The sequence below is a fragment of the Panthera pardus genome, unplaced genomic scaffold (genome assembly GCF_024362965.1).
Source record: "Panthera pardus isolate Hobbes unplaced genomic scaffold, ASM2436296v1 HiC_scaffold_8, whole genome shotgun sequence".
Lineage (NCBI taxonomy): Eukaryota > Metazoa > Chordata > Mammalia > Carnivora > Felidae > Panthera > Panthera pardus.
This window is the reverse complement of record NW_026527013.1, coordinates 19,311,775-19,333,586: the sequence shown is the minus strand read 5'-3', so window position 1 is coordinate 19,333,586 and position 21,812 is coordinate 19,311,775. Positions and strand designations below refer to the sequence as shown.

The following is a 21,812-nucleotide window of genomic DNA, read 5'->3' as shown; positions in this document are numbered from 1 at the left end:
CAGCTAGCGCGTCGTGGGTTTACGGGTCTCAGGAATAGACTACAATTCCCGAGGTGCTCTGCGCCTAGCCTGCTGGCGGTCATCTGGGCGCGCAGTCCCCTGGGACTAGTAGTTTCGGCCGCGCGCATGTGGTCCCGGAACCCAATGGCCAAGAACTCGCCTTCCCGGCCACCCGTTTAGCAGGGCGGGGCGCAGCGACTCGTTTGGCAGGGCGGGGCGCCTCGCGAAGATGGTGTCGCGTGCGGCGTGTGGCTCCCGTCGTCTGCCCAATTCTCAGCTTAGCCCACCGGCCGGTGTCTCGCCGGTCTGGAGCCCCCGCCCGCCGGGCCCCTGACCCTGAGCCTTCTGCGCGCCCGCGCTCCTGATTCCCGGCATGCCCCGCGCCCGTAAGGGCAGCGCACCCCGCAAGAGTGGCCAGCGCCGCGGAGCCGGTAAGTGGGGAGCTACTGATGAACGGCGAGCGGGGGTCCTGCGTGGCTTACCCGTCGGTGTTCCCGATGGCTCCCGAACGGAGACTCCTGCGTCGACCAACCTGGCGCTGCCTCCCGCAACTCTCCCGCGGCCAGCACGTGCCCCAGGAGGCAGCGGCCACGTGTGCGCCCAACTCAATTTGGACGCTGCTTGCTGCTCAGGAACCCACGCTACCGGGCCTAAACTGGTCGGTGCCTCTCGGCCTCAGTTTCTCCATTGCGGATCCAGCCCAGTTACCTGCTATGATAGACAAGCTCTCCAGACAGCAGGAAGCCTGCCGCCTCGCTAATCCCTGCTCTTTTACTGGACTGGACTAGGAAGTTGGTGGGAGGGCTACTCTGACGGAGAGTACTGAGGTAGGGGGCGGACTGGCGGAGGGGTGGGGGGCGGTGGGGACGTTGCAGGATTCTGGCCTTGGTGGACCTGGCCCGAGAGGGTTAGGGAGTGCCCTTGAGCCTGCGGCAGTCCTGAGACTTATCAGCTTTGAACAGGAGTGTGTCTTGCTTCAGTAAACACATATGTTTACTCTGCAGGAATGGGGTGCCTGCTAGGCACAGCTTAGACCTGGCCACCACCCTAATGGGACTTGGGTGTGGGGACATCTAAGAGGGTAGCAACATTACAGAAGGACTGGTGTTGGGGGACAAGTTCATTTAAATGGTGTCAGCCCCAGACTTAAGAACCAAGGAATCCTTGAGGGGCTTCTGGGTGAATCCTGAGGAGGTGAAGAAGAGAGCACTGTGCAGAGGAAATAATTTGTGCAAAGGCCTGGCATCTAGAGAGGGAACAAATGAGGGAGTCTAGGCTGCTTTGGCTGGTTAGGGTAGTAAGAGAGGTGGTGAGCAGAGGACTGCATGCGTGCTGCACTTTGTCCAGCAGGTACATGGCGTATGTCGTTCTGAGAAGTAGGACCAGTCTGGTGACCAGAACCCATCTGGGACTCTGCTGCAGGAGCTGCCCTTGCCAAAGTCAGCCCCTGGCCCTGGGCAGAAACCACACACAGGAGCATTCCAGCTCTGCTGACCCTGACATTCTCCTGTGTTTACCTATTTTTAGGGACTCGTGTGGTCAGGGGTCACTCCACTCTCTGCATTTCCCGAGGTCAGGAGGAGCCTGTGTGTCCATCCACCGAGGGCTGAAGGCCTGGGATAGTCCAGGGGGAGCTCAGAAGACAGTATGCTTGAAGCCTGGGGCACCCAGCCATATCCACTAGCAACTGGGCTTCTGCCCCAAGGCAGATGGGTGGTTGTGGGCCCAAAGAAGAGCCTTAACTAGTTGTTTGTTCAGTCATTGTCTTCATTTGCTGTACTAAATGAGGTGTTTTAGCATGTCTGTTTTGCAGATGAAAAAATTAAGGCATGGGGGGTGCCCGGGTGGCTCACCCATTTAGGGTTAAGCCTCTGACTTTTTGCTTGGGTCATGATCTCTTGGTTCAGGAGTTCAAGCCCCACCTCGGGCTCTGTGGTGACAGCTTGGAGCCTGGACCCTGCTTCAGATTCTGTGCTTCCCTCTCTCTCTCTGCCCCTACCCTGCACTCTCACTCTCTCTCTCTCTCTCTCTCTCTCTCTCTCTCTCAACAATAAGTAAACATTGAAAAAAAAAAAAATTAAGGCGTTGAAGTCTAGGCACTTGACCTGGTTACACTCTTTTCACGATATGGAGCTGGAATTTGAACCCTGTGTCTGTCTGTATATGTTCTGTATATACAGATTCAATAATCGAAGCCCATGACTTTTGCCCTGGCCATTTTTAGGCATAATCTGGGCTGGTGGCTGAGCTCCCCCAGGATTTGCCTAGATATGTCCCCACTCCAGGTGGGGCCTGTGCAGCCCCTTCTGCCTCTACCAGGACCTCAGTCTCCTTCTTAAAGCAGGCTCTAGTCTCAGGGAGGCTGTACTCACGAAGCCTGCCAGGTTTTCCTAGGCTGGGCCTGGGAACGTTCTCCAGTTGATAGACCTCACTCCCTTTCTCCTCTTTCCTGGCTCAGCGTCCCCTGCATCAGTCCGTGTGTGTACCACTTCAGCCTCCCATTTTCTCATCTCTGAGAGGGGGCAGGACTCTATTCTTGGGGGGTCATGAGGCCGGGTGAGGTACCCCCGGCCATCAGACATCAGTAAGGGCGGGCCAAGTGCTATGTTCCACCCTCCCCAGGTGCCCGGAGCAGAACCCAAGCTGACTCAGGTTCCAGTGAGGATGAGGCAGTCAGTGAGGCCCGCAGCACCACCAGTGAATGCCCCAGCCTTCTTAGCACTGCAGCAGAAGACAGCCTTGGTGAGAGTGGATGGGAGTTTGGCAGGGACTCTGGGGATTCCCTGGGGTAAAGCAAGACGCAGGGCTGACCAGCTGGCCTTGCAGGGGGGGATGCTGTGGATGAGCACGGCCAGCAGGAAGACCTTGAGGAGAAGCTGAAGGAGTATGTGGACTGCCTCACAGACAAGAGGTACCCCTGACTGCCAGCCAACCCCTATACCCCTGTCCCTGCTCAGCCCATGCCAAGTATGACCCAGTAGGGCTGGTGCACAAGGTCCCCTTTCTTCATTCCTCAGTGCCAAGACCCGGCAGGGTGCTCTCGAGAGCCTTCGCCTGGCCCTGGCATCCCGCTTACTCCCTGACTTCTTGCTGGAGCGCCGCCTCACACTGGCTGATGCCTTGGAAAAGTGCCTCAAGAAAGGTTGGGCCCCGGGGGCTCACGGGAGACCTGAATTGGCTGGGTACTGACCCTTGCTGCATGGGCTGACTGGAAAGCCTTCCTACAGGGAAGGGGGAGGAACAGGCCCTGGCCGCTGCCGTGCTAGGCCTGCTCTGTGTGCAGCTGGGCCCTGGACCCAAGGGCGAGGAGCTATTTCACAGCCTACAGCCCCTCCTGGTCTCTGTGCTCAGTGATGGCACAGCTTGTCCTGCTGCTCGGCTTCACGTGAGTGTTCTCTGCTCTGTGACACCCTTCCCTCCCCTAATCCCTAAGGGGAGAGGTAGGTTCCACCTGCTTTCAGGCTCCTTTACTCTGAGGGTGAGCCCTGTGGCTGGGAACCCAGGCTCACTCTCTAACCACAGCGTGGCTTTGCCCTCCTTCCAACAGTGTGCTTCTGCTCTTGGCTTGGGGTGCTATGTGGCTGCTGCCGATGTCCAGGTAAGTGACCTTTGGGCATGGCTAATAGAGTACCTAGGCCCTGGCTCTGCCCCTGAGCCACTCCCACTGCCTCCCTGTGTCCCTAGGACCTGGTCTCTTGCCTCAACTGCTTGGAAGGTGTTTTCAGCCGGTCCTATGGAATGGGTGGCTCCACAGCCCCTGTGGTCCCTGCCAGCCTGCATGGTGTGCTCTGTGCTGCCCTGCAGGCCTGGGCATTGCTACTCACCGTCTGCCCTAGCACCCATATCAGCCACATCCTGGACAGGTAAGAGCAACTGCCTGCTGTGAGTGGAAGGGGAAAGGTGAGGCCCCCCCCAACCCACACGTAGCTCAGCCTGCCCCTTCCTCAGGCAGCTGCCCCGGCTGCCCCAGCTCTTGTCCAGCGAAAGTGTGAACCTGCGAATCGCTGCCGGCGAGACCATCGCACTGCTCTTTGAGCTGGCCCGGGACCTTGAGGTGTGAGAGAGGGGTGAGGGGAAGGGAGGGGGCCTGCTGACTCCACCTGCCCATCCTCGGCTGAATGCAGGGGACACCACAGAAAAAGCAGGACAGCCTTAGGTCCTTATGGAGGGGAGGTAGCCCTAACACAGACTGAGATGCCGAGTGCCATGGTGGTGGCAGGGGTGTCTGGCCCAGGCAGGGACCAAGAGGGAATTCAAAGGGGAGAGGCAGAGAAGAAAACCACTTCTTCCGAGATAGGAAGGGTTTGCGCAACCCCAAGTTGAGAGCCAGCAGAGCGCGGGCTTCTGCTCACACGCCCTCTATTGCTCCCACCGCAGGAGGATTTTATCTACGAGGACATGGAGGCCCTCTGCAATGCCCTGCGAACCCTGGCCACCGACAGCAACAAGTACCGTGCCAAGGCTGACCGCCGGCGTCAGCGCTCTACTTTCCGCGCTGTGCTGCACTTTGTTGAGGTGCGTGTGAGAACGTGTGTCCTAGTGAGAGTGCATCCCCAGGCACAGCCACCAAGCCCTGTTCTGCGGGTCCCTCTACTCTGCAGGGCGGTGAGTGTGAGGAAGAGTTGGTCCGCTTCGGGCTTGAGGTGCTCTATGTGGACAGCTGGGCTCGGCGCCGCATCTATGCTGCCTTCAAGGACGTGCTGGGATCAGGCATGCACCACCATCTCCAGGTGGGGAAGTAGACAGGGAGGGGACACCCAGCTTGGCTGTTTTGGACCAGCTTGAGCTCACTGCTCTCTTTGCCCCCAGAACAACGAGCTACTCCGTGATATCTTTGGCCTGGGTCCTGTCCTGGTGCTGGATGCCACTGCCCTGAAGGCCTGCAAGATTTCACGTTTTGAGAAGGTTTGCACCCTTGGGCACGTTTATCTTCCCTCCATTCGCACGGCCTGGAGGCCTGGAGCTCTGCAGGGGCTAGAGGAAAAGCCCTGGGCCTCCCCTTCCCTAGCTCACCATATCATCACTCTGTGCCCCCACTCCAGCACCTATACAACGCTGCTGCCTTCAAAGCCCGGACCAAGGCACGCAGCCGTGTGCGAGACAAGCGGGCAGACATCCTGTGAGGTGGAGCCAGCTGAAGAGGAGACTGTCCACACTCGTGCCTGTGTTTTTAACAGAAGACACTGCAACAACTGGTTGTTCCTGCCAGGAATTGTGGCTTTATTTTTTTAATGACAAAACCAAAAACAGACAGGGGTGGTGGCTGGAGGCCAGGGCACTTGGTATCCTGGCCCCTTGCCTCATCACAGCCCTGTGCTTCTCTCTGCCCTGTCTCAGGCCAGGCCAGATGTGTGCTTGTCCCAGGGCTGTGGGGCAGGCAGGAGGAGGGATGTGCCTTTCTCTCCTTTCTTGGGCCCTGCTCCCCTGGGATGACCTACTTCCTTGAGGGGAATGGCATCTGGACAAATGCCACCAAAACCGATGGGGAGGCCAGGCTACCTGGAATGGATCTATATGCTGATTTTTAAAGATTATTAGAGGTAATTAAACTGAATGCTCAGCCATCTGTGGCCCTTAGCTCCTGGGTGTTTCTGCCTGCCCTGCCATTCACCACCACACTGGGTCTCCCCCATCTCCATCTCACCTTTGACCTCCAAGACCAGCTCCTCAGGTGGCCCTCCTCCCCATACTCACTCAGCTCTGCCTGCTTGAGCACTGAGGCTGGACCCCCGCTGGGAGGCCTGGCAAGGTTTGGGCAGCTGGGGGTGGGGGGCAGCTATTTCTAGACTCTGAACCTATCTGGAAGCCAGAGGCTGCTGACAGGCCACAGAAGGAGCCAGGAGGCTGGTATCCCTTCCTCTGACCTTGGGCCACCCAAAGCAGGACCTTGGCACCAGAAAACTTGGCTAGGCCTGGCTTGAAGACAGGAGAGGCAGGTAGCTGTGGGGTCAGGTTAGACTCTTGTACAAAAACCTCACCAGGGAAGTAGGGTGGGACAATGGGTCAGGAGAAACCTGCCAATGGCGACTTTATTCCCCACCCACACACACACCCAAGCCCCAGGTCCAAGTGGTATCTCAGCTGGGTGCTTGGGCCTCACTGGAGTTGAGCCTCCGCAGCTGGCTGAGGCTGGCAAGCCGGAGTCTGAGCAGCGTCTCCTCCTGTGTGCGCAGTGTGTGCGCCAGCATGCGGAGGGATTCACTCTGCAGCACTGTGGAAGGGCAGGCGGGAATGGGGGGGTATCAGACCACGTGCCACCCCACAACTCCCCACCTCACTGGCTCGGCCTCTGCAGCTGTTTCCAGCCACGCAGAAAAGCCTTGCAGTCCCAGTTACTCGCTCTCAGTTCCCACTGGCTTTCCGCACCGTCCAACCATACCGCTCAGGTAGACAGCCAGGATGGCAAGTGCCAGGCAGGTGAACACCAGCAATGCGAGCAGCAGGAAGCCTCCCCTGCTGTGCACAGGGCTGCAGCCAGCCTGGTCACACAGCGACGGTGGCAAGATGCCCAGCAGCTCGTCCCATGGCTGCACCTCCTCAGTCAGGTAGGGGCACAGCGAACCTGCAGGGCAAATGGGGCATCGGGAGGGTAGGGGTTGTGCCTGCTCTCCTCCCCTCTCCCAGCATATCAGTCCCCTGCCCTATGCCCCTCACCTCCACTGTGTAGGTCGCTGATGGACTCCACCTGGTGCAGGCGCACCTCCTGTATGTGGTTGGGGGCCAGTGGCGCCCTGCTCCTCGTGCTCGGTGTTAGTGCCAAGGTGTCTGCTGGGACAGTGCAGGGCTGGTTCAGCCAGCAGGTCACGCCTCCCTTTTAAGGTGGCCTCATGCGGCAGCCGCGGCTCAGAAAAGATGGGACAGGACAAAGGGACATTGGCTCCTAGTGCCCTAAAACCAGCTCAGGAACGACACTTGATTCGGAACCAGGATGACCCCAGAACTCCGTGGGCCTGTTAACACCTACAGTAGCAGGAGGTGCATTTGCCCTGCTCACTTTTGTTTCCTTACAAGCACCTCAACGACTTTCAGGCATTCCTCTGCCTGTTCATTTCTAGAGAAGAGTTTGTCAGCTTTGAAGGACTAACCCCACAGTGCGTGAAATTCATTCCTGCCTCTTCTGCTATCAGTTTTCCCTGCAGACCCTGTGGGTTGGCCATCAGGCCAGACCCAGTGCCTAGCACCTCCACATCTCCATCCTAGCTGGGTGGTGCTTGTGCTTTGTGGCCTTGGCTCTGCTTTAACATATTCAGCCTGATCCTGCTGTACTTCTGTGAACCCTGTTTTCACTCAACATGTGACATGCCTTTGTTATGAAGCTGTTCTACATGCTTCTGAGGTCCCCTTTGAGGCTGCCTGGGCATTTAGGTTGTTTCCAGTTCCCTTTGGAAGTGAGTAACTCCCAGGAAGGATATGCATCATTGAGTATGAAGGTTTTTCCCAATTTCCTAATTGTTAATAAGGACGGATTCCCAGAAGCAAAATCATTGGCTTAAAGAGCAGGGACTTTTTCTTTAAGCCATTATTAAACTGTCCTCCAGAATGACTATCCACAACCCCCAAAAGGGTACAACATCGCCACCATTAGGCATTTTCAATGAAAAATTTATATACACACGTGTACGCATGTTTGCCAGTTGGGAGATGAGGAAAGGCTTTTCTTGACCTATTTGGGTCTCTTTGCCTGGAGGGCCTGATGAATGTGTGTGGCTTCCTAGTTATCCATTCACAGCCTCTGCCCATTTAGTCACTGGGACCTCTGTACTTTTCTTGTGATCTTACTATTTTTGTACTCCTCAAAAGTATTTATTTTGTGATTTCTAAAAAGGTACTTTTTTTTTTTTTTTTTACTTCTTTGACTTTTTATTTTATTTATTTATTTTTTAATCTTGGCTCCTTAAACCTCCATATACCCAGCTGGCTGGTAGGTAACAGTATGGGGCATTGATAGGGGCAAAGGTGATTGGACTATCACTTTCACAACAATAATTCCACCTTCATGATTTGCTTGAAACTGGCCCTTGAAATGCTCCAAAGTGAAACAAGATGCTGCCAGTCATTATGTTTGGGTGATAGGTCAGGGGTCATGTGAAACTCCTCTGCACTTGGCTCTGCTTTCCCAACACTTTTTTTTTTTTTTAATGTTTATTTATTTTGAGAGAGAGCAAGCTTGCCCGCTTGGGAGTTGGGGAAGGGCAGAGAGAGAGAGAGAGAGAGAATCCCAAGCAGCCTCCACTAGTGCTGTCAGTGCAGAGTCCAGTGTGGGGCTTGAACTCACAAATGGTGAGATTACGACCTGAGCCAAAATCAAGAGTTGGCCACTTAATCGACTGAACCACCCAGGTGCCCCTCCCTACACTTTATAAATTGAACTCAGATTCTGTTCATCACCAGGAATATCGTGGTAAACATCATTGTTAGGGCCTCAAAAGGAGGCAAACATCCTCCACCACTAGTGGGGGCTGGGGCCCTCCCATCCAGTTGAAATGTTGAAAATGTGATAAGAGGGTTGACCAGCTAGACCTGCTGGAGCAGTGAAGCAGCTGGTCATCCCTGCTGTGGCCCCTGTGAACCTCTGTACTTCTTGCATACAGTGGGGTAGTTAGGTGATTGGCCACCAAAGTCTTTTTTTTTTTTTTTTTTTTTCAACGTTTTTTTATTTATTTTTGGGACAGAGAGAGACAGAGCATGAACGGGGGAGGGGCAGAGAGAGAGGGAGACACAGAATCGGAAACAGGCTCCAGGCTCCGAGCCATCAGCCCAGAGCCTGACGCGGGGCTCGAACTCACGGGCCGCGAGATCGTGACCTGGCTGAAGTCGGACGCTTAACCGACTGCGCCACCCAGGCGCCCCAACCACCAAAGTCTTAACTAGCTGTCAGTCTGGCCAGGCCAAAGGATCCCAACTGGCTAACAGTTGGGTCCAGTTAGGCCCAAGTTGGAGGTGACCAGAGATCTATCCACTCCCAGTCCCTGGGCTGCATGCCCAAATGCTTCCTGGAACCACTGCCCGCCCCCAATCCCAGCTTCCTCCCTGAATGAAGAGCCGAATTGGCCTGGCGGGCCACCTACTCAGCCCATACCCACTTGGGCACAGCCTATAGCTGACTACCCCCAAGCAAGTAGCTCCCCCCCAATCCCTCCCTGCTGTCCCTAGCAGGGGAAACAGGCGGGGCCTAAGGGGAGGTGGGGTTCCAGACATAGCCCTTTCTCCATGCACAGGGGGCAGGTTCCCTTAATCTACGGCATGGTGATTGATGACTAGTTAAGGAAGTGAGGTCAGTGGGACAGAGTGGGTTTGCTCTGTGGTTCACAGGGTCACAGGACTGGGGCCTTGCCCTCCCCCACAGTCATCTCCTACCTTCTTGGGTGTCCTCAGGCATGGTGGGCGGTGGGCAGCTGGGGGGCTGATAATAGCACTCAGTATCAGGACAGGATGGAAGCAGCAGCGGCTCCTCAGAGCCTGGGGAAGGCAGGCCACCTCCCAGCCTGGGCCTAAAATAGGCCTGAGCTCAGCCCACTGGGCTATATTTAGAGGGGGCAGCTCTCAGCCATGGGAAGTTGTGGAGTGACCCACATGGGCCAGCTAGCTGGTGATGGAGCCCAGACAAGAGCACACCTCCACTAATACATGTGCCCAGGGTCTTCCCTGGGGAACTCTACCACTCCCATACATGCACAGGCCTTGGTGTCTGTATCCAGACAAGCTGCCTCATGCTCACCTCCAGCAATGCCCCACATGGCAGCCAAGGTATGTAAGGGAGCCCTGTGCCTCTATCCACAAAGACCCCGGCCCAAAGTTGGGTCATCTCTTCTCCCAGCACACGGACAAGAACCTACCCCTGTGTGACCTGCTGGCACCAGGGATTGGGGTGATGCATTGCAATGAGGGCTCTGAGAATCCCCAAAGAGGGCAGAGACACACCTATAAAGGTAAACACTCACGTTGGTCAGTGGCCAAACTTAGGCTGAAGATTGGTATTTCTGTTAATAAGCCTACAACCTTGGTTAACGGATTGCCTGCTCTCTGACCTCCATTTTCTCATTTGTAAAACAGAGAGGACAATTATGGTTCCTCCCTGGTGCAGGACACGTGAAAATGGAATGCAGCTGCATGTCTGCAGTTTACCTCCTCCCTCCTCTCTCCATACAAGTCACACCATGTTGTGTGAGGAGGCATGGTACCACTCACCCCTGAAGGGAGGAAGTGGCCAGGCTGAGGGACCACCCTTTGCTGTTGGACCCCTGTGGCCCTTCTCCCCAACTGGGAGGAAGTAAGACAGTAAGAATCCTCCCCCTAAAACATCCCAAATCCATCACTCCACTGTATCACACTGGCCTCCTTGATGTTCCTCACACACAGCAACCTTGTTTCCACCTCAGGACCTTTGCACTAGCTGTTGCCTCCTGGAACACTCCACCCCTTAGATACTCCCATGACTGGCTCCTTGTTGTTTAGCTCAAATGTCACCCCCTCAGTGATGCTTTCTCACATTATTTTCCATATGTCCAAATTTCATTTTCTTCATAGCACTCATCCAAGAAATCATATTCAGAACATACTGTGCAGGTCAGTAGGGCCCCAAAGGCCCCACAGAATCTACTCAGTCACATGGAAACTGCCTCTAATCCTCATCACAGCATCCTTTTCAGAAACTGAGGTCCTAAGACTGCTAGGAAGTTGCCCAAGGCCGCACAGCAAGACCTAGTACCAGCGGTTGTCAGCTGGGGGCATTCCAGCTTCGGCTCATAATGTGTTTATTGCATTAGTACAGTCGGCCTGTCCCACTCCCGCCCCACCAGTTCAGCCTGTTCACAGCTTTCTGCTCATTCTCCAAGGAGGAGGTCTTTATCCCGGGGTGGGCACTCCGGGCACCTCCTCTGCCCAGGTCGTTGCTCTGGAGCCTTGCTTATCTCCCTCCTCCCGACCAGCCGGCCCCTGTGCCCCGCCTGGGCCGTCCCTCCCAGGGCTACATTCAAGGGTTATCCTCTGTTAATAAATAAGCCGGGGAGGCTGCCCCTCAGCCAGGGCCTGTAGGTCGGTGTCTCCATCAACCAGGGACCAATGTGCCAGGCCCCCTAGCTGTGCGTCCTCCACGGTCTGTCCTCCCCCTGTCCTGCCTGTAGCCTCCTTCCCTGTACCCGGCGTGGACTGCCGAATCACCAGTGCGCTGCGCTGCGCGGCCCCCGCTCAGCACGCGGCTCTGGGGCGTGCCTTCGCCGGTTTCGGCCCTTCCTCCGTGACTCGGGAGGCGGTGGGCGCGACTCGGGCTGCAGACGACACATTCGCAGGGAACTCGCGCCACCGCCGCCCGGCTCCACCAGCTGCAGGAAGTCCCGGTACCAGAGCCTGGGGCCTGGAGGGGCTACGGGCACAGCCTCCTCGGTCCGGGCCAGCCTTTCGGCCTGCGCAGCACTCAGCACGTGTAGCACCAGGCGACGCAGCGACTGCGAAAAGCCCTGCTCCACAGCTGCGCACAGGTACACGCCAGAATCCCCGCGCCTCAGTCCGCGCAGCAGCAGTCCCCCCGTAAGGCGCTCCGCGCGCTCCTCCATAGCTACCTGCAGGCGGGGCCAGTGGGAGGCAAAGGCATCGGTGTCAGGAACAAGGAAACCCGGCTCCCAGGTCGGGCCAGGAGAGGTAGAGGGTCAACGGTGGCCAAGCATGAGCAGGTAAGGGACTCTCGCAGGTGTACCTTTGAAGGTTGGGTGCACTGGGACCAGTGGTCTAAAAGCTGAAACCCTTACGGGACCGGACGAGACCGGACGGGACTGGACCGGAAGGGGGGGGGGGGGTGGTTACCTGAACATGGGGGCGGGGCGGGGGCCTCAATGGGCGGGGCGAGGGCGGGGCTCCTCTCGGATGGGGGAGGGGGGTGTCAGGAGTCTAGTTAGATGGAATGGGGCCTCACCAGAATGTGGAGTTCAGGTAAGGGACCAAACTGGACGTAAGGGGTCTAGCTGGACGGCGTCTCACTGGTTGGGGTCGGACCTAGTCTAGAAGTGGGAACCACACTGGCTAGGGCGGGGCTCTCCTGGATGTAGGGGGCGGGACAAGGGCTTGTTTGGGAAGGGAGGGCGTGAGGCTCACCTGGGTGTGGGTCGCCTCCCCTGCGCGCTGGAAGGTCCATTCCACGCGCGCCTGCAGCGAGCGGGGCTCACACTCCAGGAAGGCGCTTCCGCCCTCCACACCGAACACCTTCCGCTCCAGCAGTGCGGGATGAGAGGAGTCTGGGGAGGGCAAAGGAATGTCAGATTCAGGGAGGGCAGGGTGGGGCGTCTTCAAAGGCCCAGAAGTGGGGCAGCTGGGGCACTCACCGCCGGAGCACAGCGTGCTGGGGTCGCCATTCCTCACGTCTTGCCGCCGGAACCGCCTGCAGGGTGGGGGTTGCATTGGTACATTAGAGCCTCCGTGAGTCCTTCTTCATTTAGCCAGGTGCTGCAAATGATTCCAGGTGGCCCGCCCCCAACCCTGCCCACCTTTTAGCGCTGGGCTGAAAGCGCGTGCACGCGGCCCCGTCCCAGGCGCAGTAAGGGTCTCGCGCAAGGCAGCATTCCGCACAGGCGCGGCCGTGGGCAGCACAGAGGTGCAACGGGATCTGGGCGACCGCGCTCCGCGAAGCTATGTACAGCTGGTGCTAGGGGGCACGAGGGGCTCCGGGCTGACCGAAGGCAGCCCTGTGCCCGCCTCCCATTGGTCAGGGATCCCTCACCCCACTTGACACTGATCAGGGTCTCAGGTCCCGCAGTCTAGCAAAGGCAGAACCTATACTCAAACCCAGTGCTTCAAACTACCAAGGGAGGCGTGGAGGTAGGGGTGCCCGGGGAACACACTGGGTCCCTTCTGCTCCCAAGCCTTTTGGTCACTTACCCTCTTGGAAGAGATTTGCATGCTGGTGATAGCAGATGAATCCTGAGAGGAGGAGGAGCGCTGGGATCAGAGATCAATGGGGTAGGGTTCCTCTAGGAGGAGGGGGCTAGGCCTCACCTCAAAAACGTGCAGCTCCTCCAAGAGCAGCCCCTCCCCGTTAGGCTGGCTGCCCTTGGGGACAGAGATCACCTTCAGCACTGTGCCAGCGTCTGCAGGGATGAGGAATGAGTGATTCCCTGTGTTTCCTGGCAGCTAGGGCTGGGGATCTCCTCACTTCTGAGGCCTTTACCCTTAGCATGGTTGGATAGGTGAAGAATGTGGGTTGGAACAATCAGACCAGCATCCAGAAGGAGATGAGAGCACAACCCAGGCAAAGATGTGAAGATGGGACTGGGCAGGGGCAGCTTCCGCTGACAGGTGGAAGAGAGTCTGGACAGAGTTTTATGGGCAGTCACGGCAGGACACTGACCTGTGCCAATGAAGAGGACGTCGTAGTGTCCGTCAGCAGCTGCTACACGGTCTGCAGTGATCTGGGTGAAGGTGTACCCGGCATCCACTTGTATGAAGAGAGGGCGACCACCCATGGGCAGGACCGAATTGTACATGAGGGGGTGGTTCCGGGCAAATTGAATGACGTCATCAGGAAAGTCCTTGGTAGAACTGAAGGTGCCAAAGGTCTTGCTGGGACACTGGGCAGGTGGGGAGGAGGCACGACAGGGATGTGGGTACGAGGGCCTGGTGGGTCCACAAGAGACCTCCAGGTACCCGAGTATAGGGGAGTGCTAATGGACAGAGGTCTGCCCTGCGAATCTGAAGAGAGAAGACCCAGCCTTGCCCTTGGGAGTCTTAGGGGGAAATATGCCCTTCCTCTGAGGAGCCCTGTCTGACGAAGGTGATGTTTTCCCACCCATAACGGAAGGAAAAAACCACATTCACCAAGAAGATCCCAGGCCAAGTTTTCCACCCCTGAGACTTTAAGTGGGTTGTGGTGGGACTCCTGGGGCTACGCACCATGCCAGGCCGAGGGTAGGGGACACGGCCCTGGTAGGACACCCACTGGTGCATGGGCCCTTCCTTGTGTGCAAAGGGCCCCAGGAAGGCCCGGCGCACGTCGTTCATGCTGTACACACACACTGCAGAGCCCTGGAAGATGGTGCTGCAGGCGAAGACATGAGCAGACTGAGGGGCCCAGCAGAGCCCGTTGGGCCCTGCCCTCTACCTCCTGCCCCTCACCTCGATGTGGAGAAGACAGCGTAGAGCAGTGGGCTCCAGCGGTCCCTCAAGGACAGCAGGAACATGTCCTCTGTGGGGAAGAAGCCTAGTTGGGGGAGGGCACACAGCCCTCTGGGCAGCCCGGCTCCTGGGTCTGGCCCCCTGCACTCCCTCTCTCCAACCCCATCCTCTGCTCCTGGCACTCACGGAGGTGGTCAAAGTGCGTGTCACCCTCGACACCTGGCACTGAGCACACCAGACGCGCCTTCAGGAACGTGGTCCACTTGTTGACAAGGCTTCGCTGGCCTCCCACGTCATTCTGCAGGGTCAATCAGCAGGGATGAGGGGGAGGCCCAGACAGGCAAAAGGGCAGGGATGTAGTCATCGGATGTGGCCCAAGGACTCCTCACCCGACAGATCTGGCCAACCCGGGACACAGTCTGGCGTCCCAGTGATGGCGAAGCCTCCACTGCCGACTCACGGAAGAAGAAGTAGATCTTGTCATCATCAGGATTCTCGCTCTCTGGGATCCAAAAGACCTTGACGAACTTGGGCTCTAGCAGCAGGAGGAGTGGGGTCAGAAAGGTTTTGGCCCTGCCACTCATGAGACCCACATGCTCCCTCTCCTTTCTCTGGTGCCCCCAGAAGCCCACGGGGCAGCATCTGACCACCCGGTCTCCAGGTAGGATGGCACTCTAAGGGGACGACATCCAGAGGATCAGGGCCTGTGAGTGAAGAAGTAACCACAAGAGGGCAGCAGAGACCAAGACTACCTAGACACACAGGCCTCTCCCCTCGGCCCTTGACAGTTCTCCAGGCCCTTGGTCCAGAAAGGAGGGAGATGGGATATTGGGGTTTTACCTTCACTCATGAATCTTCCTCTTGAGCAGGAAGCAGATTCCCCCTGTTATTGCTGTGAATACTCTGCTGGGTCCCCTCACTCTTAAAACAAATGACCCTGACCTCTGACAATGCGGACAGACCCCTTATCCTTTCTCTTTTCATGAGTCTGTTCCTTGGCTTGTTCCTGCCCCGGAGCCTTTGCACTAGCTGTTCTCTTTACCTGGAATGCTCTTCCCTCAATCCTGCTGTGCTTTGGGAATTAGCTCTCCCCTGTCCTCAGCAGAGTAGCTTCCTGTCTCCAGTTCTCTTACCACCTGGTCTCCTTTTCCCTTTCTGTCTGTTCACTCACTGGTCTCATTGCCATTGGAACCATCTTATTATGTACCTGTTCTGAGGTCTGTGACCTCAACGAGGGCATGGGTCTTGTCTGCCCTGCAGCCCCAGGCCCTAGCACAGGGCTTGATGCATGGTGGGTACTTGGCGAGACCTGGCTGCACCCACTGCTCACTTCCTTTATGGGTCTTACTAGGCACCCACCCTGTTGGGGATGAGAGCCCCCTCCCAATAGCTCCACCAGCCTTTCACCGTTGAGCCAGCGAGAATCGTGTGGTTCTGTTCGCAGACTTGGACGCTGGCCCAGGCTGCGGAAGATGGTGAAGTCCCGGCCCATGAGGTCTGCGGCCACCCCTGAGTACAGTTCTTTCCCTGCAGATAGGGCAAGGGCTGCTTAGCCAATCTGAAGACTCTCTGTGGGGAGTGCTTGTAGAGCTCCAAGAGCTCTTAAGGAGTCAGTGATGCCCTGGGGGCTCTCAGGGGCTCTCAGGAAGGTCTAGAGTCTCTGCAGGGCCCTAGCCATTGGACTCACCCACCAGCACGGAGGCAGCCCGATGCCTGGGGTCATAAGGACTCTTGCCCTTGCCGTCCTCCAGCCTTCGAAGGTCTAGCCGGAGCGTGGGCTCCTGGGAGGAAGGGGGCAGTTGTTACTTCCAGGCCCTTCTTTACCTCCCAACCTCCCTCTCTGCCTAGATCTGGCCTTACCTCCAGCCGGTGGCCCACCTCCACAAATGCACAGGTTGGGTGGAAGGCCCCTGTGCCACAGGCCAGCAGGTGGGTGCGGTTGTAGGCATGCAGCAGCTTCACGAAGTTCATGCACTCAGTCTAGTGGGCGGGCAGGGGCAGGGACGATGAGGCCTCCCCCAGGGAGGCAGCGTTAAGGGGTCCCAGCTTGCCAGTGGTACCTCACCCCTTCCTCTCTTCTGCATCAGTCCAGGCAAGTAGCAACATGGGCTTCAGGGGCCCGGACACCCTCGGTGACCAGCTCAGCCCACCTCTCACAGAAGGGGTGCATGGAGAAGCATAGGCCTGTACAGCCCCCTATGACTCAGAGGCCCCCAAGAAGAATCACATGAGCCTCCACCCTGACTCACTACCTCCAAACTTCAGCCACCTCGACCCCCTGCCCCCATCCCAGACAGAAGAGGCAGGCTTCTGCTGTCTGCGGAGCAAGGGGCCAGGCCTCCCCGCTCCCGCCCCGGGCGGCCGGCACTCACACCAATGTCCTTCCCTGCCCAGTTGCACTCCTCTCGCCATTCCACAGGGGCCGGCCAGGCCAGCTGCGAGGGGGCCAGGGAAGGGGGACACAGGTCAAGGGCCTTTGCCTGGTCTCTGTGAAGAGGGTGTCTGCTCAGGGGCCCACCCCCCTGGGCAGCACAGAGGCTGGGGATCCCTGGCACCTTCTTGGCCCGCTTGCTGATGTCGTCCAGGCTGAGGGAGGCCACGCGGTTCTCGGCACCCACAAACAGACGTCCTCTCTCCTCGTCCACCAGCAGAGCTTCATAGCAGCAGGTCCTCTCCAGCCTGAAGGTCCGGAGACCGTGCTGGGCCTGGAGCTCTGCAGGGTAGTGTTTGCCAGCCATGCTGGGAGCTTTCCCCAGACCCTACCTATCGTCTCTCTCACAGGTGATGGTTGTATATGTGACCTGGCCCACACATGTGAGTTTACCCATGTGTGAGTTTACATTCGCGAAGACAGATCCACCCATGTGAAAAGCTTCCAGAGTGGGCAATGCAGCACCGTCCCCCCCCCCACCCCCCCACCCAAAGGAAAAGCAGGTTGAACTCCTCAGGCGTGCCTGGACAAGCAGTGTCTGCAGGCGGGCGCACTGGGAGGCCGGGTGTTGGGGGAGGCTGCGTATGTAGGGAAAGCCAGGACCCCCACCCCAAAGTCAGGCTGAGGATTCTCTGCCACCCTGCTACTAGCCTAAGCTCAGTGCGATGCCTGGTGACCACCCTTCTGTGTCAGGGGTGTGGGGGTGGTGGATGGGACACAGGCAGGATCTGTTGCCACGGGAACAGAAGGGGTCTTCCTGGGAAAGTCAGAGGAGAATGTGTGCAGAAAGGCTGGGGGCTGAGGCCAGGACGGGGTTAACTGGAGATGGCCTGAAAGTGCCCCCACTCAAACCTGGGCCAGTGGCACAGGGCAGCAGCAAACTTAGTGCCCCCTACTCACACTGGGTCTCTCTCCTGCCCACCCTGAGCCAAGCCCTCTTGCCTGCCAGGTGCACCTACCTTGGAAGGAGAGCCGAAGGCGGGGAGGGCTGGGGGCAGCACCCCCCAGCACTGCTGCCCAGAGCAGGGCCAGGCCTGGGATCATGGCGGCGGCCGCAGCCTGCCCCATCCGGGCAGCTCAGGGTGCTCAGGGTTCAGCAGGCGTGTGTGGAGGAGCCTTGAGCCGCCCTGGACTCTGCCCCAGGATCTGGAAGAGAAGGAGCTGCAGCAAGGACGAGGGCGGGCTGGAGGCTAGGGGGGAGTCCCCAGGGATCAGATTACAGCCCCTAGGGAAAAGAGGCTGGGGGGTCGCATTCCACTTCCGAGCTCTCCCCTCCCTCCAAGTGTGCCCTGCCTGGCCACAATCACAGACACACCCACGCTGGGCACACCCTTGGGGTCACCCCCACGTGGGCAGGCGCCCGCCCCACCACGTCACCCTCCCTTGTAACCCCCCTCCCATAGACACACAGGCATTAATTCACAAACTCTGTGTGCCTACTTCATGCCAGCCTGGGACATTGGGGGACACAGACAAAGTCCCCATGCAGGAGGGGGCAGAGTGCCAACAAGGACTCAGATCAGTGCAGTCATTTCAGAGGGCGCCAAGTGTAATGAGCAAAACAAACCAGTCATGGGAGTGAGAGCAGCGACAGGAGGGGTGAGGCCTCTGGAGGTGGCTGTGCACCCACAGGCCTACAGAGGAACTGAGGCACCCTTGGGGCTGGAGCCAATGGTGTGGGCGCCTGTGAGTGTGACTGTTTCTGAGGGTCCCTTTGTGTTATCTGTATCGCGCGCGCGTGTGTCATGTGTATGCAGGCAGATGTGTACATGTCTGTGACAGTGTGTGGCATGAGAGTTGTATTATACATGTAGATATATGGCACATGTGTGCACTTTACACACGTGTATATGTGTGTCACAGATGCGTGCATGTGCGAATGTGTGTGCAGACACACAGACAAGTGTATGTGTGTTTCTCTGGACATGCAGGTGAGCAAATACAACTGCAGAGACAATCACAGCCTTCAACTCGGAAACATGCCTGAAACCCATTCCTCTGAGGAAGAAGTGCTGCCCAGGAGCCCCAGCGCCTGCACCGCTGGGGCTGGACAGAAGCCTCGGCTGCTGACTTGGAGATGGCTGCAGCCCCAGCTTCGTGCTTGACCTCTCTCTCCCCACACGAGGGTGGAAGGAGCTGGTTACACAGAAATTCTGTGAGCTCAGACTTCAGACCCAAGAGGAATCAAGTCCTCAGGCAGCCTCTCACCCCTGCTTCGGGTGAGCTGCCCTTCTCTCTCTGAGCTTCCGCTGCCTCTGTACCTCTCCCTCCCCCGCCTTCGCCCTCAGGTTTCACGGTCTTTGAGCCCCTCCACCTTTGAGCCAGAGCCCTTCCCTGGACCCCTTACAAGGGGCCAGCCTCTAGCCGCAATGCCCAATCATCCTCCCCAGAGCTGGCCCGGCAGGTGCCGGGCGCAGGAGCCCTGGTGTGGGGCAGGGTCCTGGGGTGCACAACTGCCGAGGGGCATTCCACATCGCTCCCCCCAAACCCCTGCCCAGTCCCGCAGCCCCCGAACCCCTCCCGTGCCAGGACCCCCACCTCCCGCCTTCCCTCCACTGACACTTGCCATCGCCTCTTCCGAGCCCAAGCCCGTGAGGTCTGCGATGCCACAGAACACCGGGCTGCCCTCCCTGGAGAAGGGAAGAAGCCGCGGGGCCGCAGGGCACCCTCTGACGGCTCCTTTAAGGAGCAACCCCCGCCTCCACCAAGCCAGCCGCCGCCCTACACGCGCCGTCAAGTTTATGGGGCGGATCGGGTGACCGGGCAGGCAGCCGGGCCAGCCAGAGTTGGTGGCCAGGCCAGAGTGGAGTGGGCACAAGGGAGGAGTGGGGAGGAGCGACCCCTCCCCTGTAGGGCCTCAGGGCAATAGGGTGCACCCAAGAGCCATCCGGAAGTGGGGCAGCCAGTCCAGGCAAAAGAGGAAGAAGCAATAGGGCCCCCTCCCCAGCCCCAGAAGGCTCTGTGAAGCAGGCAGAGGGAACAGCAGGTCCAGGAGACTAGAGTTCCTCACCTGTCCCTACACAGCTGGGGAGGTGGAGGTGGGTAATGAGGGGCTCAGTTCCCAGGAGCCAGCTGGCATGGGAGGGTCGCAGGTCCGGGGATGGAGTTCTCAACTAGGGGTCCGATGGGCCCCCAGCCCAGCCCCAGCCCTTGCCCCTCCTCACCACTAGAGCCACTTAGTGCTTCTGCCACCTGGCTGGCAGAGGCTGTGAGGACAGCAGTTGGGGCAGGAAAGGAGGGGCCCGAGAGGGCCAGGCGGGGCAGACAGAGGTGGCAGAGGCCCTCAAGTTTCACTTCTGCACTGTGGGATGTAGGCCCGTCCAGAGACCCCTCCTGATGGGTGGTTCTGCCTCTCTGCAGGGGGGTGAGGAGCATTCTGAGTGACCTCTGTGATTCAGGACACACGGCTCTGAAACCTCGGTGGCTCAGTTGGGAAGGGTCTGGGATCTTAGCCTGAAACTGACCCTGGTGGACAACCCTGTTTGTACTGCCGGGGGTCTGTCTGCTTTGGAAGAGCTGAATGTTGACAATGGCTGAATGGGGCCCTTGGGTCCACCTGGGTGAACGTGACAGGGCTTGAGGATGGGCTTTCACCCCTCAATCCCCATAAAAGGCATCTTCCCACAACCTCCCCAAGGCTGCTCAGCAGCTCTGCAGTTGATCAGTGAGGGAGGCTGTGTGAACTTCAAGTTCTGTGGCCCGTCCCCTGCCAGCTTCCCTGGAGTAGTGGTGTCTGTGTCTGTGTCTGTGTCTGTGTCTGTGTCTGTGCCCAGCCAGGGTGGGGCCGTGCCCTTCTTTCCTGAGCCTCGAGACCTAGTTTTCCTGAATTGGCCTGGCTGGCTGGCAGAGGAAGAGTGCGGGTCAGGGGCCTTCGGGAGGGGAGTGGAAGGATGCACCCCAGCTTGAGCTCTTGGGCTTCTGGGAAGCAGCCTCTTTCTCCTCCCTGCTTCTGCCTTGGACCTGGGCAGCCTCCCCTGGCCCCATGCAAGCAAACAAAATTCTTTGGCTGTTTACAATTTTCCACCCTACCAGCCAAGATCAGCAAGTGCCTTTGAGGTCCCCACCCACCCCTACTGTGCCCCCTACCTGCCCCCAGTGCTTTTAGTTCTTCAGGCTCAGGGTCATGGTCTCAGTTTCATTCCCTCCCAGCCCCGTGTCCATACTGAAAAGTAGAACCAGGACCCCCACCATCTTTCCAACATTTTGGGGCTGTCCCCGCCCACCTGAGCCCTCTGCATTGATTTCCTTGCTTCTTGGAGCAGGAAGGGAGATCTGCAGGGGTGGGAGCTCAACTTGTCCCTGTCCCCACAAAGTCTCCTTTCTGCTCCTCAGCCGCAGGTCCAAATGTATGCCAGACCCTGGACAGACACCTCGCGAAGGCAGCACTCTCGGAGCAGGGTCATTGTCTGTGAGCTACTCTGGACTCTGGGAGTCTCTAAGGATTCTGGAATCAGTCAGCCTGGGCCCAAGTCTTGACAGAATGGAACAAACTAGGAAGGTAGCTGTATGGCTACCTGCACCACTGCCCAAGGGCCACCTCAGCCTCCTGACCTCTACCCTTTGCCAGGGTACCCATGGGCAAAGGCCTGCCTGGATTCTTGCCCTGATGCTGCCTATTAGTGGCACAGCCCACCAAGGCCTTGGTTTTTCTTTCTGGAAATAACTGGATGGTCCTGCCAATCCTACCACCTGCCTCCTCACCCCACCCCCACCCCCATCACCAGCTGGAAACTGTGCCCTGCCTGGACTCTGGGTGGTGCGGCTAGGGTAGGATATTCATCTGAGGAAGGCTGGAGACAACGCTCCCAGTGCCCAGCCTGGGCTGGGTCAGGCCTTGGCTTCCCACTCACACCTGTTTTAGCCATTAAGGCTGGTGGCTCCAGCGTCACAACCTTCCCCAGTTCTGGCCACGTGGGTATTAGGACACGCTACCCTGAGGACTTAGGCATTGGGTCGGGGTGAGATAGGGGGTAGGAATGGGCCCGGGGAAGCCTGACTGAGAGGCCTGACTTCCCTGACAATCTACTACCCACCCGGGAGGAGATTTCCTGGGAGAAGGTGTTGGGGCCCTTCCCCCACCCGCCCCCAGCCTAGTATCCATGCTCCCAGGTACCCTGGCCCACCTTTTTGGAAAGATCAGCTCTTCCCCTCCTTGCCTGTTCCCCTTCCCTTCTGAGGGCCATGTCAGTGCTGAGGTGGAGGGGCCGAGGGAGGGGCTGCCAGGAACCCTGGGCCTCTGGTTGTGGCCCTGCCCCCACCCGCTCCGCCCCTGCCCTCCGCC

The 21,812-nt window shown here is 58.2% G+C and overlaps 3 protein-coding genes across 12 annotated transcripts; 1 reads left to right on the top strand and 2 right to left on the bottom strand.

Moving 5' to 3' along the window:
• Window positions 1–143: 143 nt before the first annotated feature.
• On the top strand, window positions 144–5,564 carry IFRD2 (interferon related developmental regulator 2). 2 transcript variants are annotated; one of them, XM_019416915.2, is made up of 12 exons: window positions 147–431; window positions 2,623–2,742; window positions 2,827–2,911; window positions 3,018–3,142; window positions 3,228–3,385; window positions 3,548–3,598; window positions 3,685–3,863; window positions 3,949–4,054; window positions 4,378–4,515; window positions 4,602–4,730; window positions 4,810–4,905; window positions 5,043–5,564. In XM_019416915.2, exons 1-12 carry the CDS (start codon window positions 374–376, stop codon window positions 5,121–5,123), a joined length of 1,326 nt encoding a protein of 441 aa, XP_019272460.2. In that variant the 5' UTR covers window positions 147–373; the 3' UTR covers window positions 5,124–5,564. The 2 variants fall into 2 exon arrangements, with proteins under 2 accessions (XP_019272461.2, XP_019272460.2); XM_019416916.2 differs by lacking the exon at window positions 3,949–4,054 and having other exon boundaries at window positions 144–431.
• Window positions 5,197–9,837, bottom strand: LSMEM2 (leucine rich single-pass membrane protein 2). 2 transcript variants are annotated; one of them, XM_019416920.2, is made up of 4 exons: window positions 9,358–9,837; window positions 6,655–6,768; window positions 6,380–6,562; window positions 5,197–6,211 (listed from the first exon to the last, which is right to left on the bottom strand). In XM_019416920.2, exons 1-4 carry the CDS (start codon window positions 9,377–9,379, stop codon window positions 6,078–6,080), a joined length of 453 nt encoding a protein of 150 aa, XP_019272465.1. In that variant the 5' UTR covers window positions 9,380–9,837; the 3' UTR covers window positions 5,197–6,077. The 2 variants fall into 2 exon arrangements, with proteins under 2 accessions (XP_019272465.1, XP_019272466.1); XM_019416921.2 differs by having other exon boundaries at window positions 6,655–6,765; window positions 9,358–9,833.
• Window positions 9,838–10,714: 877 nt separating this feature from the next.
• SEMA3B (semaphorin 3B) lies at window positions 10,715–21,780 on the bottom strand. Of its 8 annotated transcripts, none has more exons than XM_019416907.2 (18): window positions 21,655–21,780; window positions 17,491–17,677; window positions 16,656–16,813; window positions 16,473–16,535; window positions 15,961–16,080; window positions 15,788–15,881; window positions 15,508–15,627; window positions 14,490–14,635; window positions 14,287–14,398; window positions 14,101–14,170; window positions 13,879–14,023; window positions 13,337–13,556; window positions 12,985–13,076; window positions 12,868–12,909; window positions 12,477–12,634; window positions 12,315–12,370; window positions 12,088–12,227; window positions 10,715–11,558 (listed from the first exon to the last, which is right to left on the bottom strand). In XM_019416907.2, the coding sequence occupies exons 2-18, from the start codon at window positions 17,597–17,599 to the stop codon at window positions 11,157–11,159; spliced, it is 2,247 nt and encodes a 748-aa protein (XP_019272452.2). In that variant the 5' UTR covers window positions 17,600–17,677; window positions 21,655–21,780; the 3' UTR covers window positions 10,715–11,156. The 8 variants fall into 8 exon arrangements, with proteins under 8 accessions (XP_019272452.2, XP_053753546.1, XP_053753548.1 ...); XM_053897571.1 differs by having other exon boundaries at window positions 17,491–17,692; window positions 21,655–21,711; XM_053897573.1 differs by lacking the exon at window positions 21,655–21,780 and adding an exon at window positions 19,542–20,229.
• Window positions 21,781–21,812: the final 32 nt, after the last annotated feature.

Coding starts and splice junctions, on each gene's coding strand:
- IFRD2 (XM_019416915.2), top strand. CDS start 374: ATGCCCCGCGCCCGTAAGGGCAGCGCACCCCGCAAGAGTGGCCAGCGC. Junction 4,055..4,377: donor AGCTGGCCCGGGACCTTGAG/GTGTGAGAGAGG, acceptor CTCCCACCGCAG/GAGGATTTTATCTACGAGGA. Junction 4,731..4,809: donor GCATGCACCACCATCTCCAG/GTGGGGAAGTAG, acceptor CTTTGCCCCCAG/AACAACGAGCTACTCCGTGA.
- LSMEM2 (XM_019416920.2), bottom strand. CDS start 9,379: ATGCCTGAGGACACCCAAGAAG. Junction 6,769..9,357: donor GCCTGAGGACACCCAAGAAG/GTAGGAGATGAC, acceptor GCACTGTCCCAG/CAGACACCTTGGCACTAACA. Junction 6,212..6,379: donor CCTGGCTGTCTACCTGAGCG/GTATGGTTGGAC, acceptor GCCCTTCCACAG/TGCTGCAGAGTGAATCCCTC.
- SEMA3B (XM_019416907.2), bottom strand. CDS start 17,599: ATGGGGCAGGCTGCGGCCGCCGCCATGATCCCAGGCCTGGCCCTGCTC. Junction 12,635..12,867: donor TGCAAATCTCTTCCAAGAGG/GTAAGTGACCAA, acceptor CGTGCCCCCTAG/CACCAGCTGTACATAGCTTC. Junction 12,371..12,476: donor TTTCAGCCCAGCGCTAAAAG/GTGGGCAGGGTT, acceptor CCCACCCTGCAG/GCGGTTCCGGCGGCAAGACG.